Here is an 18,728-nt window from a genome sequence, read left to right as displayed (position 1 = left end):
AATCCCCAGCCCACCCGAACCTGCGTGATGGTGTCTCGGGGAAGTGCGCAGGTGCGCTGGCGCAAATTGCAGGCGGGTCTTGCGCATGCGCGCCCCGGGCAGCCACCGCCAGCGGGATGTATGCGTGCGCGCCTCGGGCAGCTACTGCCGGCGGGATGTACGCGTGCGCGCCTCGGCCAGCAGCCGGCTGTTGTTGACGGTCGGCGCGCGGTGCGTGCAACGGTTTTCCTGTTCATTTCACGTTTTACTCCAACAAGGTAGTTAAAGATAAAGGTTTAATTACAAAGAATAAATAACTCAAAGTCGGCTCGTCTCTCAATGCCCAAGTCGGATTGTCAGAGTCCTCCTGTTCAGTTTCAGCGACTTTACCTGAGCCCGTGCTCGCGGTCTGGTAGCCCTGACAGTGAGTTTAAGAAATTCTCCCTTGAATTTTATTCAAAGGAACGCGGTGTCATTAATACATGGTCAAAACACAATTGCAATTACTGAGGAATGTGGATCGATGTATTGATGACACATTGTATAACTACTACCTGTTAACTACTGTGCTAACAATGGCAGTTAACAAATCGTTTTCGTCTGAGTTGAATAAAGTGATAAATGACTCGAATCTTTCTGCAGTACTCATTAAACCCGAGCTGGAAATTGAAAACTAGGGGAACGCCGCCCCCTGCGTACCCCCCATTTCCATCACTGAGAAGTCTGCCACTTCAGTGTGTAGTTTCTTGGACGGCTGGTTGAATGTATAGTATCAAGTAGTTCAGATAATTCCACCCCTACTATCCCCATTAATGAATGAATCATGTGTACTGCCAAGAAAATATCTAATTAAATTGGCACTTGGTCACTCTTAACACTAAATATTTTTTCAGAACAGCATTAAGAACATTCAATACATGGGCACGGGGAGAGAGTAAAATGTAATTCCTAAAGGAGTTAATATACCCTCCATGGGATGATGTAACTCCTGTAGCTTTGTGATGAAGTGGGAAAATATTTTAATTGTCCTCAATCTCAAACTTTTAGATTACAAGCTAGTTTATTGTAATATATGAAGCTCCACAGACAGTATATACATACAGTAATGATAAATACAGCAAAATACAATGACAATTGCAAATCAGCAAAGATTGTAGTATAAAATCCTTTGTCTTGCTAACATTGAGGGAGAGGTCTTGGCACCAGGTTATGAGGTTCTCGATCTCCTTCCTGCAGTGCATAGGCCATGACCAATCTTCATTATGGTCAATGTTAGAGTGACTGAGCAGTAGTAATTTAGACAGGTCATTTCATTTTGCTTGGGGACTGGAATGATCGAGTTTCCTTGAAGCAGACAAGGACAAGTTGAAGATGTTGACAGAAACTGTGGCCAGTGGACTGGTGCCCAATTCCAGAACCCATCCAGGGATTCTATCAGGGTCAGCCGCCTTCCAAGAGTTTATTTGTGTTAAAAGTAAATCTGACTTCTGCCACCAACGCGCATGGGACAGAGGTAACAGGGGATGGAGGTATGGGGGGGGGGGGGGGGGGGGGGGGGCGTTCCTAGGCAGAAGTTTGTTTGGCTGTTCAAAACTGGAATAAAAGGCATTACGTTTTTTACATATGGCCAAAGATTGTGAAAATTGAAGGTACTTATCTTTCTTCATGCTGTGATTAAAGGAGTGTAATTACTGTCAGAAAGTTATTTCTGTATGAGCACGCACACACACACACCCTCTCAATGGTTCATCACTCGATCACATGTCTACTGGATATATACTTGAATTAAATAGAATGCTGGATTTTCAAGTCTGTCTTGCAGAAACTGGGCCAGCTCCAAATTCTCTGGAAGAATTTATTCACCTTTTCATGCAAGTTAGCTTAAGGCAGTTTGCAGAGTCAACAGGTTCAACCGGTTTAACAAAACTGATTCAATATCTGAAGCAGGTAAATGAGCTTATCCCCTGGCTGAAAGTATGAAAACACTGAAATGTGCAGAGAAACATTTTAATTTTCTGTGCCATATATATCTTCATTTTCTTCAGATAGTCCACCAAACATCTGATGATCTTGCCTTCTGAACCATTATCGCGGTGGTGGTGGAGTTGCCACGTGAACGGAGCGACAGGAGAAGGAGGAGGAGGTCACAGGGGATGACGGAGTAGAGAAAGTGAAGGAAGAAGTGGCAGATGATGAGAGGAGAGGGAGCAATGGTGACCAAGTGCGTCAATAGACAATAGGTGCAGGAGGAGGCCATTCGGCCCTTCGAGTAAGCTCCGCCATTCAATGTGATCATGGCTGATCATTCTCAATCACTACCCCGTTCCTGCCTTCTCCCCATACCCCCTGACTCCGCTATCCTTAAGAGCTCTATCCAGCTCTCTCTTGAACGCATTCAGAGAATTGGCATCCTGAGGCAGAGAATTCCACAGATTCACAACTCTCTGACTGAAAAAGTTTTTCCTCATCTCAGTTCTAAATGGCCTACCCCTTATTCTTAAAATGTCAGTGGTGGCAACCTGAAGAAAATGCTGACAGCCAGGGGCTACAACATGAGCTGCAACAAACAGCTGTGTCAACTGGACTGTGCAGTGAATGAAGATGGCCTCGTTGGTGCATCTTATGAGTCGGGGGTGGAGTCACAAGCTGAGGCTTTAGGCAGAGGGTTGCTGGTGTAAGCTAGGGGTGGCATCAGCAGGTCATTTTTTGAGGATGTAACTAGGAAAATGGACGGGGGAGAGCCGGTGGATGTAGTGTACCCTGACTTTCAGAAAGCCTTCGACAAGGTCCCACATAGGAGAATAGTGGGCAAAATTAGAGCACGGTATTGGGGGTAGGTAGGGTACTGACATGGATAGAAAATTGGTTGGCAGGCAGTGACTAGTGGGGTACCGCAAGGCTCGGTGCTGGGACCGCAGCTATTTACAATATATATTAATGACTTGGATGAAGCGATTAAAAGTAACATTAGCAAATTTGCAGATGACGCAAAGCTGGGTGGCAGTGTGAACTGTGAGGAAGATGCTAGGAGGTTGCAGGGTGACTTGGACAGGTTGTGTGAGTGGGCGAATGCATGGCAGATGCAGTTTAATGTGGATAAGTGTGAGGTTATCCACTTTGGTGGTAAGAATAGGAAGGCAGATTATTATCTGAATGGTGTCAAGTTAGGAAAAGGGGATGTACAACGAGATCTGGGTGTCCTAGTGCATCAGTCACTGAAATGAAGCATGCAGGTACAGCAGGCAGTGAAGAAAGCTAATGGAATGTTGGTCTTCATAACAAGAGGAGTTGAGTATAGGAGCAAAGAGGTCCTTCTGCAGTTGTACAGGGCCCTGGTGAGACCACACCTGGAGTATTGTGTGCAGTTTTGGTCTCCTAATTTGAGGAAGGACTTTTTTGCTATTGAGGGAGTACAGAGTAGGTTCACAAGGTTAATTCCCGGAACGGCGGGACTGTCATATGGTGAAAGAATGGAACGACTGGGCTTGTATTCATCGAATTTAGAAGGATGAGAGGGGATCTTATAGAAACATATAAATTTATTAAGGGATTGGACAAGTTAGATGAAGGAAACATGTTCCTGATGTTGGGGGAGTCCAGAACCAGGGGCCACAATTTAAGAATAAGGGATAGGCCATTTAGAACTGAGATGAGGAAAATCTTTTTCACCCAGAGAGTTGTGAATTTGTGGAATTCTCTGCCTCAGAAGGCAGTGGAGTCCGATTCACTGGGTGCATTCAAAAGAGAATTAGATAGAGCTCTTAGGACTAGCGGAATCAAGGGATATGGGGAGAAGGCAGGAACGAGGTACTGATTGGGGATGATTAACCATGATCACATTGAATGGAGGTGCTGGCTCGATGGGCCAAATGGCCTACTCCTGCACCTATTTTCTATGTTTCTATGTTATCCAATGCCATCTTCAACCTCTCGCTTTTGCAGCCTGATGTTCCCAACCATTTCAAAATCTATCTTTCATGCTGAAGAAAGGTATCTGTCGTGCAGCAGGTGATCTGGTTCAATGCCTACCATCTGTTGGCACTTACATCCATGTAATGAAGTGCTTCAAGAGGTTGGTTTGGGGAATGTTCAACTGCTGCCACAGAAATTACCTTGTTCTGCTTCAATTTACCTTTTGCCGCAAGTCAACAGCAGATGCTATCTCTTAGGATCTCCACTCTGCTCTGGGCCATTTGGATAACAGGAGCACACATCAGGCTGCTGTTCATCAACTATAGCTTGGCATTCAACACTATTATCTCCTCCAAACTCATCGCCAAGTTTTAAGGCCTGGGCATCTTTACCTCCCTTTGCAACTGGATCCTTGACTTCTTCAACGGCAGACCTCAATCAATAAGCACAGTTCCAAGGCCATCTATAAATTCACCGATGACGCCACTGCAGCTTACAACCCAATGGTTGGAACATTAAAATCTCCCATTTTAGGTAATGTACCCCCCACCCTCCCATTAGAGCTGGATAGAGCTCTTAAGGATAGCGGAGTGAGGGGGTATGGGGAGAAGGCAGGAACGGGGTACTGATTGAGAGTGATCAGCCATGATCGCATTGAATGGCGGTGCTGGCTCGAAGGGCTGAATGGCCTACTCCTGCACCTATTGTCTATTACTTCCCCCATTACCCCCTCCCCAGTCCCCACCTGAACTTGCCCTTATTTCCACCTACCCCTTCCTTTCCACCTATATTCCTTCCTCTGACCCCACAATTTGCAACTCTTCAATTCTTCCGGCCTTTGTCCAACTATCTGCCTATCAACCCCCTCCGTCACCTGTATCCACCTATTACTTGCCAGCCGTTGCCCTGCTCCTCCTCTCTTCCAGCTCCCCACCCCCGGCCCCCACAATCAAGTCTTGACCCGAAACGTGATCTATCCATGCTCTCCTAAGATGTTGCCTGACCCACGGAATTACTCCAGCACTTTGTGTCTTATTTTCCTCACTTTTCCTTTTCCCTTCCTGTGAATGAGTGCAATTAACTCATTCATGAGGGCATTGGCATGAGGGCAAATGTGATTTAAGACAGGTGTTTGGAGTTGTTGTTTTGAGCTATTGAGCATGCTAAAGAGAAGTTATTTATAATGGAAATAATGGAAATAAGTGCCATCCAATGGTCAATTCTTACACATTAAAGAAAGCGGTCACAGAAAGCATGATAACAAAGCAGGGCACTGAGAGCTGGCCAAGGCTAGGAAAGATGAAGGAATAATCTGGAACATTCTAGAAAGTCTATGGCAAAAGCGAAACGGATGAAAGAACTCAGTAGGTCAGTCTGAAGAAGGGTCATGTCTCGAACGTCGCCTGTCTATTTGCCTCCATAGATGTAGCCTGACCCATTAAGTTCCTCCAACAATTTGATTTTTGCTCAATCTGTTGTCTCATTTTTCCAGAAAAACTATGGCAATGGGAAAGTGGGTTGTGTGGAGAGGAACAATGAGCAGTGTTAGAGAACTACTTGACGCTAGAGGACAACGGTCTGCTGTAATACAGCACACTAGATATTGGCATGAGCTGGGAGCGGAAATGCAGGTTAGAGATGACGCAAGTTCAGCTGGAAATAAATCCCAAAAAATTAATATGGAGAAGTAGATCACAAATTCAATCAACTTCAGATTTTAAACGGGTAGCTTTCATATTAAATTACAACAGTGGATCATCTTTTTCATATGCAAATTTTTTCACCACACAACTCTTAATATTATTTTGCTGATTGGAGAATTGTGGCACGCACAACCTTCTCTCAATTTGCAACAGTGCCACCAGATGGCCAGAAGAATTATACTGCAGCAAGAGAATGGTGATATATTAATTTAGTATTTTTCCATTAAAGTGTTGATGTAAAACAAGTAATACAAACTGATAATAGAAAGTAAAGTCAGAGACATGAGGTGTCTGCAACAGGTAAAATCTTTAATGTATTACCTGATGTGCAATAATGATTTAAAAAAAGAAGTCTATGTGCTGCACATGGAAAAAACATTGAGAAATGTCGGCACAACCAAAAATGTAAAATGTGGTTTTAAAAATATTTTCTTCTCTATTTCCTTGCAATCTCACTTGCATAGTACTAACTCTTGCAGAACCCATCTCAACTAAGCAAGCTTTTGAATGTCGTTCATTTCTTAAATATTTGTTTTAAAATATATTTAATAGCAACTTAATAAAATTTGAAATAAATAGCTAAAAGTGGGTTGATTAAAAAACATACTTTTTAAATTCACAGGAATAACCCACCACCTGCAAATCTGAAACAAAATAATTTCAAGGGAGATTGGGATTAAACAGAGTTCCCTGTGAAATTTTAGAAAATATCATCCAAACAAATAATTTGGTGTCAAAAAGAGCCAAATAAATGTTTTCCACGAAAGATCTGTAAATGAGCGCAATTAACAGGAACCAACAAAACCCCCCCTGTATCCACCTGTATCTAGCAATCAAACGCTGCCTACCTGTATCCACATACCACTTGCCTAATTGTGTCCCACCCCCACCTCTCTTCCAGATTTCCCCCCTAACATAATCAGTCCGAAGAAGGGTCACAACCCAAAACATCGCCTATCCATGTACCCCACTAAAACATTTGGACTGGCTAATGGATAGGAAAGGTTTAGAGGGATATAAGCTAAATGCAGACAAGTCGGACTAACTTAGGAAGGCACTTTGCATGCATGGATAAGTTGAGTTGAAGGACCTGTTTCTGTGTTGCATAACTCTCTGACTATGGCTCTATAATAACCCTCATTTAACTTTAAAATACTATTCTTGGAGCCATTCTTTTCTCCTTCACACTGAAAGTAAAATTCAAATCAGATATGATCTCTACACTGATCATTGGCAACCATAAATAATGATGTGCAATACTTCTTATTGTATCCTCCCAAGTGATTAACAAGGTAAACTTTGGAGATTTCTCCATCCATTTTTTTCTGTTTTTGGGATGGGGAATGGACTCATATAGCCACCTGAATCCCAATTAAAGACACAACTGACAAATTACATCATGGTTTTCCCTGTCAAACATCAATAAGAATGAAAATACTTAAAATTGAATAAAAATAACCTTGTCACCTTCTTTACCCACTTAAATGCTTCAATGTGGGAACAAAGCCAAACATGATGTTCCTTTCCAAACCATCAAGAATCAGCTCATGCTCTTCCCTTTCTGAGTGAGCCAGAGATCCGATTCTTTCCTATAGTTTCCAAAAGAGTCTGAGATCTCTCAGTAACCCTACTGTGTCAAAATATCTTTGCTCAATGTAGAACATTGAGAAAGGAGACTACCCTTTGACATACAGACCAGGAGTTTCATCTTCCAGGAACATAGTGAGGAACCAACCACCATTTGGACAGGTACATGGAAAGGCCAGGTTAAGAGGGATATGGATTAAATGGAGGCAGGCGGGAATAGTGTAGACGGGACTTGATGGTCGGTGCGGGCAAGTTGGCCGAAGGGCCTGTTTCCACGCTGTATGACTTTATGACTCCAAGACTAACTCAATTTGCTGATGGCAAGAGGTTGCGAGATCTGCAGTCTGAGATTCAGTTGATTCCAGCCACCACATGATTAAAAATGAGGAGTAGTACTAGCAATTACTCTAGTCGAATGATTCGACCGATTGCGCAAATTGAAATTTGTGCACACTAATGCCATGTGACCAGAGTCAGTTTTCTAATGAAAACTGGCCAAGTTATCCAGAGTTCAGATTTCACTGAATAGTTCTGGTTTAAGAGAGGAATGTGCATGAGCATGTTGCAGTAAGTAAATAAATGTGTTGGTTATTAATCGGTCTGATATCTTTTACTGTGTTTCATACAACGCCTAAAAAGATTACACAGTGCAAAAATAATGACAATGGATGGTGTTTTGGATGGAACTGCAGATACTGGTTTATACCGAAGATAGGTCAAGGTTTCAAGGTTAGTTTATCGAAGGTATCACAAAATGCTGGAGTAACTCAGCAGGTCAGGCAGCATCTAGGAGAGAGGGAATGGGTGACGTTTCGGGTCGAGACCCTTTATTGTCACTTGTACCAATTAAGGAATAGTGAAATTCAAATTACCATACAGCCATACTAAAAAAGCATTAAGACACAACTAAATAAAAGTTAACATAAGCATCCACCACAGTGGATTCCCCACATTCCTCACTGTGATGGAAGGCATAAAGTCCAAACTTCTTCCTCTTTTTTCTCCCGCGGTCGGGACAGTTGAACCACCCACAGTCGGGGCGATCGAAGCTCCCACAGCCACCAGTTGAAGGCCCCGCGTTGGGCCGATCGAAGCTCCCACGTCAGGGCGGTCGAAGCTCCCTTGTCGGAGCGATCGAAGTTCCCCCGTTGGGGCGGTCGAAGCTCCTGCGGCTTGGAGTTCCTGAAGTCGGTCTCTGACGAGAGACCGTGAGCTTCAAGACGTTAAAGTCCGCAGGCACCCGCAGTGGAGCATCAAAGTCGATCCCGACAGGGATCGCGTGCCCGTGATGGTAAGTCCACAGGCTGCGGTGGAGCTCTCGTCGATCTCCAGCAAAGGCCGCTAGCTCCTCGGTGTTAGGCCGCAGTGTGGACGGAGATATGATACAGAGAAGAAAAAAAATTGCATCTCCGTCGAGGTAAGAGATTAGAAAAAGTTTCCCCCACCCCCCACATAAAACAAGTTAAATAACACTGAAAACATATTTAACACAAACAAACACAACAAAAGAAGGAAGGGACGGACAGACTTTTAGCGAGGCAGCTATTGCTGGAGCCACCCGGTAGACACAAAATGCTGGAGTAACTCAGCTGATCGTCTCCCATTCCTTTTATCCTGAGATGAGTTACTCCAGCATATTGTGTCTATATTTAACAATAGGTTGATAGGCATCAACAGCTGCACGAAAGCATCATATTATCAATACAGAACCAATGTGAGCTCTACCCTAGAATACCAACTTTTCAGGAGTAAATATCCTATTTATCCTCTTGTTGTAAAAATAATTACCCATGTTTTGTGGTTTGTGACAAGCTCCACCCAAAAAAAAAAAGATTTTCCTCCCATGAGAAGAAGTTGCTGTGAAGTGTCAGACAGGTCTTCCGTGACAGGGTTGTCCACCCAAAGCTCATCCCAGCTGCTGCTTTGGTACAGGCCAGACATAAAACTGTTATAAACAATTGGCTAAGTCAAGTTTGGATTAACTGGTTGTTAAAACACTGAATGTTTCTGAAAGATTTTCAAGCCTTTAAAACTGAAAACCATTCAAAACTGCAGTCAAATATTTTTAAAAGTTTAAAAATGAAGCATAAAACACTTAAGCTCATACAATAAACAAACATAAATTAAAGTACTGACACATGAATCCCTTGCAGCCCCTCAAAAGGAGGGTGTCAGCAGATCTAACCCATTCTAGCTGATTCTCCTCCCAAAGAGCAACTGCAGCAATTCAAGATTGGTTTCTGAACATCAGTGAACCACAAACGGCAAACGACTGTTTGGAAATTTTGAACCACTGCATCCACGGACCTTTACACATACAAACCTTTGCAGAGAAGTGTTGGCAGAAATGAGCAAAACTACCATCATTTCCTTGCCAAGCCCAGCCCGATTATTTGTTATGAACTTGGATCACTTAATGCACTAAATACACAAGAGTAGAAAATGAAGGAAACTACAATATATCTTTATTGTCATTGTACACGAGATTGGGAAACTACTCAGCAAGAAAAATATTTAGGTTTACTACACCTACCATTACCTAATCTGGTGTGTAACTTGAATAATAAACATTTGTATCATCCTTTACAAATAACTGATCTAAACAACCAAAAGAGTTTTAGGTGGTAATTTAAAAAAAGTCACATCTCAGTTGAGTAGCTCTGAATGCTTGGCTGGAGCCAGTGGAGTTTAAGAACAAAAACACAATGCAATGTATTTGGTTTCGGTCATAATGACCCAAACTAAATCCAATTAGGGTTTTGTTATTTGGATGAAGTTTTCATGCTCCCTTATAATGTTTGTTTGAGATGAAAGCAAACAACAGAAAGACACCAGGATTGTAAAAAAATATATAAATGTTAGTGTTCGTACCTTTTCATTTCTAAACCGATTCATTAGAAATTCCAAATTAGCAAGCTGGTTTCTTACAAACATTTAATCTGAATCAAAATCTATTTTAATTTTTAAACACCATTTTATCTTTCAAATGTTTTTAAGTAATCCTCTGCAGATTTCTAACATTTCCATTTTGATACATCTTTAATTAAAGCAAACAATTTGCACTAACTAATCTGATAAAACCAAGTATGAATTTAGATTTAAGTCTTTCAATAATGTAAATTCACTTCAGAAAATCTTTGCAAGCATCTCTGCAAGTATGTTATTGCCTTCACACATTTCTCAGTTCACAATATTAAAAGGCGACAACCATCTCTTTGACCAGTAGTTTATGACAAGAAGGCTTTATGAAACACATGCTATATTAAAGTTAAATGATGGAATGACTTACATTTATCCACTAACTGTCCAAGTGCAATGCGTAATTTGGATTTTCACTTAATCGGCTTACAGTAGACAATAATCTAAATTTGTAATAACAAAGCATCGTTTCCATGTTGAAGAAGTTAATGTTTACCTTTCATTGACTTGAATGGATTTTTCTGCACCATTTGGGAAGATGACCAATAGATCCACTGTCCCAGGCAATACATTTTCTTTCATGTCTCTAGGATTCTGCTCACTTTGTAAAACTTTACAATTCTTAGTAGCAGTGACGATTCTGCGAGGAGCTGGCTGTGGTGGTGGTGGTTGTGGAGCACGACCCTTCATTCTACTGAAAAAGAATGAACAGATATATAAATACAGAAAATAGTGCAAACAATTAAATTCCAGACAAACAATTTCAACGTATATTTTCGTTTGCCAAAATCAGTTATATGTGCTGGCCACATATAATTGACCCATGTTTTGCCCATCTTCTCCCAACATTATCCAAAGTATTTGGCCTTAGGGAACATACATTCTATTACCGAGGAGAAATAACGGGCACAATGATGTAACAAAAGTTAATTATTCTGAATATAGTAAATCTTTGTGCAATATATATATTTTATAGCTGAAATATGTTTATCATCGCAAGCATCAGGTGTCCGATTACAAAACCCACCAGCTGCAATCATACCATCTTTTGTGATAAGTAATTCGGAGTGCAATGATCATCATGTATAAAAGTCACACAAAAGACATGTTTGAACCAAGGCTCTGATGAGGCCTGGAGAAGAGTGATTCTGGTAAAACCCAAACATTTAAGAGATTCTCAATGAAAAGGTACTCATTGATAGTAATGTTGACAACAGCTTTCATCATTTTGCTACTGAGCAGTAATTGTCCTGATTTTATATGAACAGAAAAATGCCAGAGTTGTAATTGTATTGGATCATCTCTATTGGAGGCACAGTTAATCCTGAGTTGCAGGGTTTTTTTGTTCTACACGTGAAATGTTGTCTGCTCCTATAGATTTTGACATATCCACACTCCCTGGCCATTTAATATCAGGTGCAATGAATTAAATTGCCTGGCTTCCGTGATGGGGGCATTCTCAGGAAGCAGCAAAAATGGATCATCTAATTAACACTTCTGTCTGAACCAAGCTGTGAATGCTTGTCATTATTCTTCATTCCAGTGTGGCACATTTGCTTTTGAGGCTACCACCGCTGCTGCCGCCGACCTCCCCGGGGCCGCTACCGTCTACTTCCCACACCTCTTCATCGCCTGTTCCAGACGTACACTGGCACCATCCCCGAACTCTACCTACGCTACATTGACGACTGTATTGGTGACTGTACATTGACGACTGTACCCATGCAGAACTCACTGACTTCATACATGTCACCACTAATTTCCATCCTGCTCTTAAATATACTTGAACCATCTCCAAAGTCTCCCTACCGTTTCTGGATCTCACCATCTTCATCACAGGAGACAGACTAGTGACTGACATCCAGTACAAACCCACTGACTCCCACAGCTATCTGGACTACACTTCTTCCCACCCTGTCTCCAGCACCCTATCCCCTACTCCCAATTCCTCCGTCTACGCCGCATCTGCGCCCAGGATGAGGTGTTTCACACTAGGGCATCAGAGATGTCCTCATTCTTTAGGAAATGGGGCTTCCCCTCTTCCATTATAGATGAGGCTCTCACTAGGGCCTCTTCGATATCATATCATCATATATATACAGCGCGGAAACAGGCCTTTTCGGCCCACCAAGTCCGCGCCGCCCAGCGATCCCCGCACATTAACACTATCCTACACCCACTAGGGACAATTTTTTACATTTACCCAGTCAATTAACCTACATACCTGTACGTCTTTGGAGTGTGGGAGGAAACCGAAGATCTCGGAGAAAACCCACGCAGGTCACGGGGAGGACGTACAAACTCCTTACAATGCAGCACCCGTAGTCAGGATCGAACCTGAGTCTCCGGCGCTGCATTCGCTGTAAAGCAGCAACTCTACCGCTGCGCTACCGTGCCCCGCAACTCCGCTCTTGCTCCCACTCCCCTCATTCGTAACAAGGACAGAATCCCCCTTGTCCTCACCTTCCACCCCATCAGCCAACGTATCCAACAAATCATCCTCCAACATTTCCGTCACCTCCAACGGGATCCCACTACTGGCCACATTTTCCCATCTCCTCCCCTTTCTGCGTTCCGCAGAGACCGTTCCCTCCGTAATTCCCTGGTCCACTCACCCTTCCTACCCAAACCACCCCCACCCCAGGCACTTTCCCCTGCAACCGCAGGAGATGCAACACCTGTCCCTTTACTTCCCCCCTCGACTCCATCCAAGGACCCAAACAGTCTTTCCGGGTGAGACAGATGTTCACCTGCACCTCCTCCAACCTCATCTATTGTATCCGCTGTTCCAGATGTCAACCTCTCTACATCGGCGAGACCAAACGCAGGCTCGGTGATCGCTTCGCTCAACACCTTCGCTCAGTCTGCCTTAACCAACCTGGTGACTGAGCACTTCAACTCCCCCTCCCACTCCCAGTCTGACATTTCTGTCATAGGCCTCCTCCAGTGTCATGGTGAGGCCCACCGGAAACTGGAGGAACAGCACCTCATATTTCGCTTAGGCAGCTTACAGCCCAGTGGTATGAACATTAACTTCTCTAACTTTAGATAGCTCCTCTGTCCCTCTCTTCCCCTCCCCTTACCAGTTCTCTCACTGTCTTCCTGTCTCCACCCATATCCTTTCTTTGTCCCGCCCCCCCTGACATCAGTCTGAAGAAGCGTCTCGACCCGAAACGTCACCCATTCCTTCTCTCCAAGATGCTGCCTGACCTTCTGAGTTACTCCAGCATTTTGTGAGACCTGTATGTACATTTTCAACACCTTCCACAAATAAGTTGTTCTATTTGTATTTATGAATGAGTAGTGCTGGAGAAATGGCAACTAGCTCCTTTTGAATCAGTTAGTGAGCTTCACTAAATACACAAAAAAAACAAGGATGGATTTTGTTATTTCTGTTTCCAATAATGGCTGACACGAAATACCAATTTTCTTTTCCATTTATTGAGCGGAGATTTCAAATAGTACGCCACCTAAACACCATCAGTGTTGGATAAATCAATTTCCTCTGGCAGATAAGTGGATTGCAATGTAATAAGTTGGGATAAGTTAACTATGCAAAGCTCTCATTTCTACTCTTGTGCTTTCAGTCAAAGTCTGCCAGGTCTGTCCCCCTCACCAGTTTAGGTGATATTGGCAAATTTGAAATGCTGAAAGTAAAACAACAAACACCTTTACCATACCATGATTACAATTATCAAATAAAATAATTGTTCTACTCGAATTTGAGGTATGTGTGGGAAACTGTATGTTGCCTATTGTTTGTCCTCAAAGGACCCAATTAGACAGTGTATGAGAACACAGAACTTATGTTCTTAGCAGTTTCATTACAAGCAGAAAACAAAGTACAGGAGTAACTCAGCGGGTCCGGCAACATCTCCGGAAGACATGGATAGGCACCATTTCAGATCAGGTCTCTTCCTCAGATGGAAGAGGGGCCCCAACTCAAAACATTGCCTCTCCATGTCCTCCAGAGATACTGCCTGACCCGCTGAGTTACTCCTGCACTTTTTATTCTACACAAGATTCCAGTATCTGCAGCTCGTGTCTCCACAAGTTACAAGCTTCTGTTTTTCAAATTATTTTTCAATTTTACCATTCGATTTTTCAATTATTTTTCAATGTTACCATCCAATTTTACCACTCTTTTGCTTTTAGTAGAATTTTATACAACCAATACATTACATTAAAAAAGGTTTTGTCAATGTATTTTTTAAAATGCTGTTCCACTTCAGCATGACAGACTGCTAATGTTGAAATGTCACTTTTTAAGATCAATGAAAATATAATTTGATTTCAGCAATTTCCAGTTTTTAAAACAATGATACATGGCTGTGACATGTCACATTTTCAAATACAATATGGCTACAGCGGTGACTTCTGCCCAAAGATTCAAACTACTTGTTGAGTTTAGTTGAATTTAATTGAGTTTAGTTTATTGTCACGTGTACCGAGATACAGTGAAAAGCTTTTGTTTTGTGCTAACCAGTCAGCGGAAAGACAATACATGATTACAATCGAGCCATCTACAGTGTACAGAGACATGATAAAGGGAATAACATGAATAATGTTTCGTGCAAGATAAAGCCAGTAAAGTCCAATCAAAGATAGTCCAAGGGTCTCCAATGAGGTAGATAATAGGACTGGTTGCTCTCTGGTTGTGGTCGGATGGTTCAGATGCCCAAGAACAGCTGGGTAGAAACTGTCCCCAAATCTGGAGGTGTGTATTTTCACACTTCTACATCTTTTGCCCAATGGGAGAGGGGACAAAAAGTATAGAAGGTATCCAAAGATGTGCAGGTAAATGTAAAAATTGTCCCTAGTGTGTTAATATGCGGTCGGCGCTGACCCGGTGGGCCAAAGGGTCTGTTTCCGCGCTGTATCTCTAAACTAAAGTCTACTGAGTACTTCGAATGATTGCCCAAGTTCCGGCAGTGAACAGTTTCTTCTGGTCTCTACTCATTCATTGCAAGCCTTTCACAAACAATTCATGGGAAACGTTTTGTGACTCTTATCTTGAAACCAAAAGAAATCAGTTGGTAAGTAAAACTTTACAGAATAATTTTTTTCAGCTACAAACAGTCCAAAAATTCTATACTTTCAAAAGGAGCGAGACCAAAAGTCAAAAGCCCATTTTCACAAAGTAATCAAAATCTAGTATCGTGCAACGGCAAATTCAGTCTGAAGAAGGGTCTTGAGCCGAAACATCACCTGTTCCTTTTCTCTAGATATGCTGCTAAACCCACTGAGTTACTCCAGCATTTTGTGTCCATCTTCAGCATAAATCAGCATCTGCAGTTCCTTCCTACACAGGCTAACTACTATAGTTATTTATTAATTTTTTTAAGATTTATTTTATAACTGACCTGTACCTAGATCAGCTTTAGGTCTGTGGCATTTCCTTGGTACAAACAGTGGTGGCATTTTCTAACTAAATAACAGATTCCCTCCCTATCACAAGTAGAGTCTTTGTCGAGAAGTACAGTGTGTTTATGCTACAATATCAGAAGTTAGAGATTAAAACCAATTTCAAAATTAATTTGAGTTAATTTCCAAACCAGATATCTGGTACTAAGTAGTTCATTTCTGTTGAGAAAAGCCAATATTCAATCACTTCACCATATTTTCAGCTGTCATGCAGTACTAAAAGGTATTTGGGCCCAATCTGTCCATGTAATCCATCAAGTACCCATCTAAGATAGACACAAAATGCTGGAGTAACTCAGCGGGTCAGGCAGCATCTCTGGAGAAAAGGAATAGGTGACGTTTCAGGTCGCATCCCTTCTTCAGACTGCGAGTCAGGGGAGAGGGAAACTGGAGGTATGAAAAAGTACAAAGAACAATTGAATGAAAGATATGAAAAGAACAAATCAAAGCCCATCTATCTAGGATTCCATGAGCTCCAGCCTTTAAGCCTGCTTTCCATGTGGGACCCAGTCAAATGTCATATGCCATGCAGACATCCTCAACCTCATTGCTTACATAAATACATTTTGTTACCTTTGTGAAAAAATCAAACAAATTGGTCAAACAAGATATCCCAACAAACAAACCACACAGATCTCTTTGATAAAGCCCTACCTTGTCAATAGTCAATAGTCGTTTATTTGTCACATACACATAAATGTGTAGTGAAATGAAACATTACCCGCAGTTGAACAATAAGACCAATAAGAATAATCAATAAAAATGCAATAACACATACAATCACAACTAACACCAAACAAAAAGAAACATCCATCACAGTGAGTCTCCTCCAGTCCCTCCTCACTGTGATGGAAGGCCAAAATGTATTTTTTCTCTTCCCTGCCGTCTCCTCCCGCGGTCAGGCTGTTGGAGTTGCCACGTCGGGGCGGTCGGGGCTCCCTATATTGAAGCCCCCGCTGGACGGTGAAAGGTCCACGGCCTATTTCAGGCCGCGCCGGACGGTGAAAGGTCCGCGGCGGGCCGACCCAAGCCCCGCGATTCGGGGCGGGCGAACACGCTGCCTCTGCCGCTGCCGGAGCTCCCGATGTCGGCCCCCACCCAGGGGCCTGCGGGCTTCCGACATCCACGCGGCCCGCGCCGGAGCCTCCGGAGACGAATCGCAGCTGCTCCCGCAGCATCCGCAGGCAGCCAGCGCCGCAGGTGGTGAGTCCGGGCCGCGGGCTCTGCGAACCAGAGCCCCAGGTGGTCCCAGGTGCATGGCCGGTGGTAGGCCGCAACGGGAACGGAGACACGACACAGAAACAAAGGTCGCGTCTCCGTTCGGGAGAGAGAATTTTACAGTTCCCGTTCCCTCCCCCCCCCACACCACCACCACCACCACCAAACATAACATACAAACCCTACACCCTCCATCTTAATTTTGCTATAGTATGTGGTCCAGAATTACATATAATACTGAGGTCTAACCTCAGAGGTTTTTTTTTTAACACTAGTATTCTGCTGTTTCAACTCTTATAATCAGTGCCTCGGCTCATGAAGGCAAGCATATCATACACCTTCCTCACCACCCTATCTATCTGTATTCCCATTTTTAGGAAACTATGTACGTAGAACATAGAATAAAACAGCACGGGAACAAGTCCTTCGGCCCACGATGTCTTAGCCGAGCATGGGATACATGCCCTTGCACCCAAATCACTCATCATCATACTTTATCTTGGCCTAGATTTCAGGCAAGATGTTAGACTTATAATGTATCTTTCTCCCTTATAATTTTAAAAGTAACCCACGAGTCCGTTCAAAGAAAAAACAAGGTTATTGTTAAGCATCAACACTAAGAAAAAGCACTAATCAATACTTAAACAATAAATAATTTGCTGATTGAAATTCAAATGCGAATTTAATTGCTTACAGGGTGTCAAGGGTTATGGGGAGAAGACAGGAGAATGGGGTTAAGAGCTAAATATAGATCAGCCATGATTGAATGGCAGAGTAAACTTGATGGGCCGAATGGCCTAATTCTGCACCTAGAACTTATGAACAGCACTTCCTAACATACCCAGTTTTTAAAACTAATGACATAAATACAAGTTATTTGTTAATCACCACATTTCACACCTTCCTTGACTTGTTATGTATTTTGGAATTTTTCAAAACCCGTGAAGGCATTGATAATTTGCTAGGCTGGCTTAAAGTCAATATAATGCAGAAATTGAACATCATTAATACTTGATGACAGCTATTCCCTGAAAGTGAAGTAAAGAAGGGAACAAGCTCCATAATGAGTAGTACAATGTTGAGAAATATGCTGGGAGAGTTGGTTTGCCTTACAGCAATGTGGACCTTTCAATAAGCAACAGCAGCATGTGTACTTTAAACTGTTCCTCTACTCCTGTTAGAAAACACTAGAAACCGCACTTGAAACAAATCAATTTAGCAGCATGTGCTTTAAAAGCTGAGAACAGATTTACACATCTTATACTCTGAACTTAATTCATGCTTAATGCACTGCTACCAGAGGAAAGTAATTCATATTGTGCTTCTAAGAAATCTTCCCTAAAACAAGTTTGTAAACGGCATACTATGTGAACAGACTCAAATCTGTAGTGTTTAATAACCTCTATGTACAGATTTACGATCTTGACTTTGTAATAAAGCAGTAAAACAATCTATGGAAATGTCAGTATCCGACATACATTAAGCAATTCAGAAATGTAATGTATCTTCCCCTTTGCTCTACATATTGTACTTGAGTTTGACTTGATTGTATTTATGTATAGTATTATCTGATCTGAATGGAGAGCACACAAAACAAAGCTCTGTGACAAGAATAAATCCTAACAACCTAAATTGGGGTAAAGCTAATTTTGATGGCATTAGACGGAAACATGCAATGGTTGATTGGGAGAGGTTGCAGGGAAATAGTGTTTCATGAATATGTTATAAGTTTTTGAAAAACTGGCCAAGATAATTCATGAGGGCCTTACACAATGTCTGCATGGAATGTAGAAGGCTTTTGATGAGGTCCGCATAGTAGGCTGGTCTACAAGGTTAAATCTCTTGAGATCCAGAGTGACCTGTACAATTTTAGATTCAAATTTGGTTTGGTGGTAGGAGCGAGAAGGTAGTAGTGAAGGGTTGTTTTTCCGACTGATGAACAATGGTGTGTCACATGGATCGGTGCTGAATCCACTGTTGTTCGTC

At 42.4% G+C, this 18,728-nt stretch overlaps 1 protein-coding gene across 5 annotated transcripts in view; it reads right to left on the bottom strand.

Annotated features, from left to right (window-relative positions):
* Nucleotides 1-18,728, bottom strand: part of cobl (cordon-bleu WH2 repeat protein) — a 231,030-nt gene that overhangs the window by 147,934 nt on the left and 64,368 nt on the right. For 4 of the 5 annotated variants that reach the window (XM_078418551.1, XM_078418585.1, XM_078418558.1 and 1 more), the window contains exon 3: nucleotides 10,597-10,794. In XM_078418551.1, the coding sequence (XP_078274677.1) occupies nucleotides 10,597-10,794 (198 nt within the window). The remainder of the gene's footprint in view (nucleotides 1-10,596; nucleotides 10,795-18,728) is intronic. The other variant, XM_078418575.1, reaches the window with a different exon arrangement.

Source organism: Rhinoraja longicauda, chromosome 2, assembly GCF_053455715.1.
Source record: "Rhinoraja longicauda isolate Sanriku21f chromosome 2, sRhiLon1.1, whole genome shotgun sequence".
NCBI lineage: Eukaryota > Metazoa > Chordata > Chondrichthyes > Rajiformes > Arhynchobatidae > Rhinoraja > Rhinoraja longicauda.
This window is presented reverse-complemented; position numbering and strand designations above follow the sequence as displayed.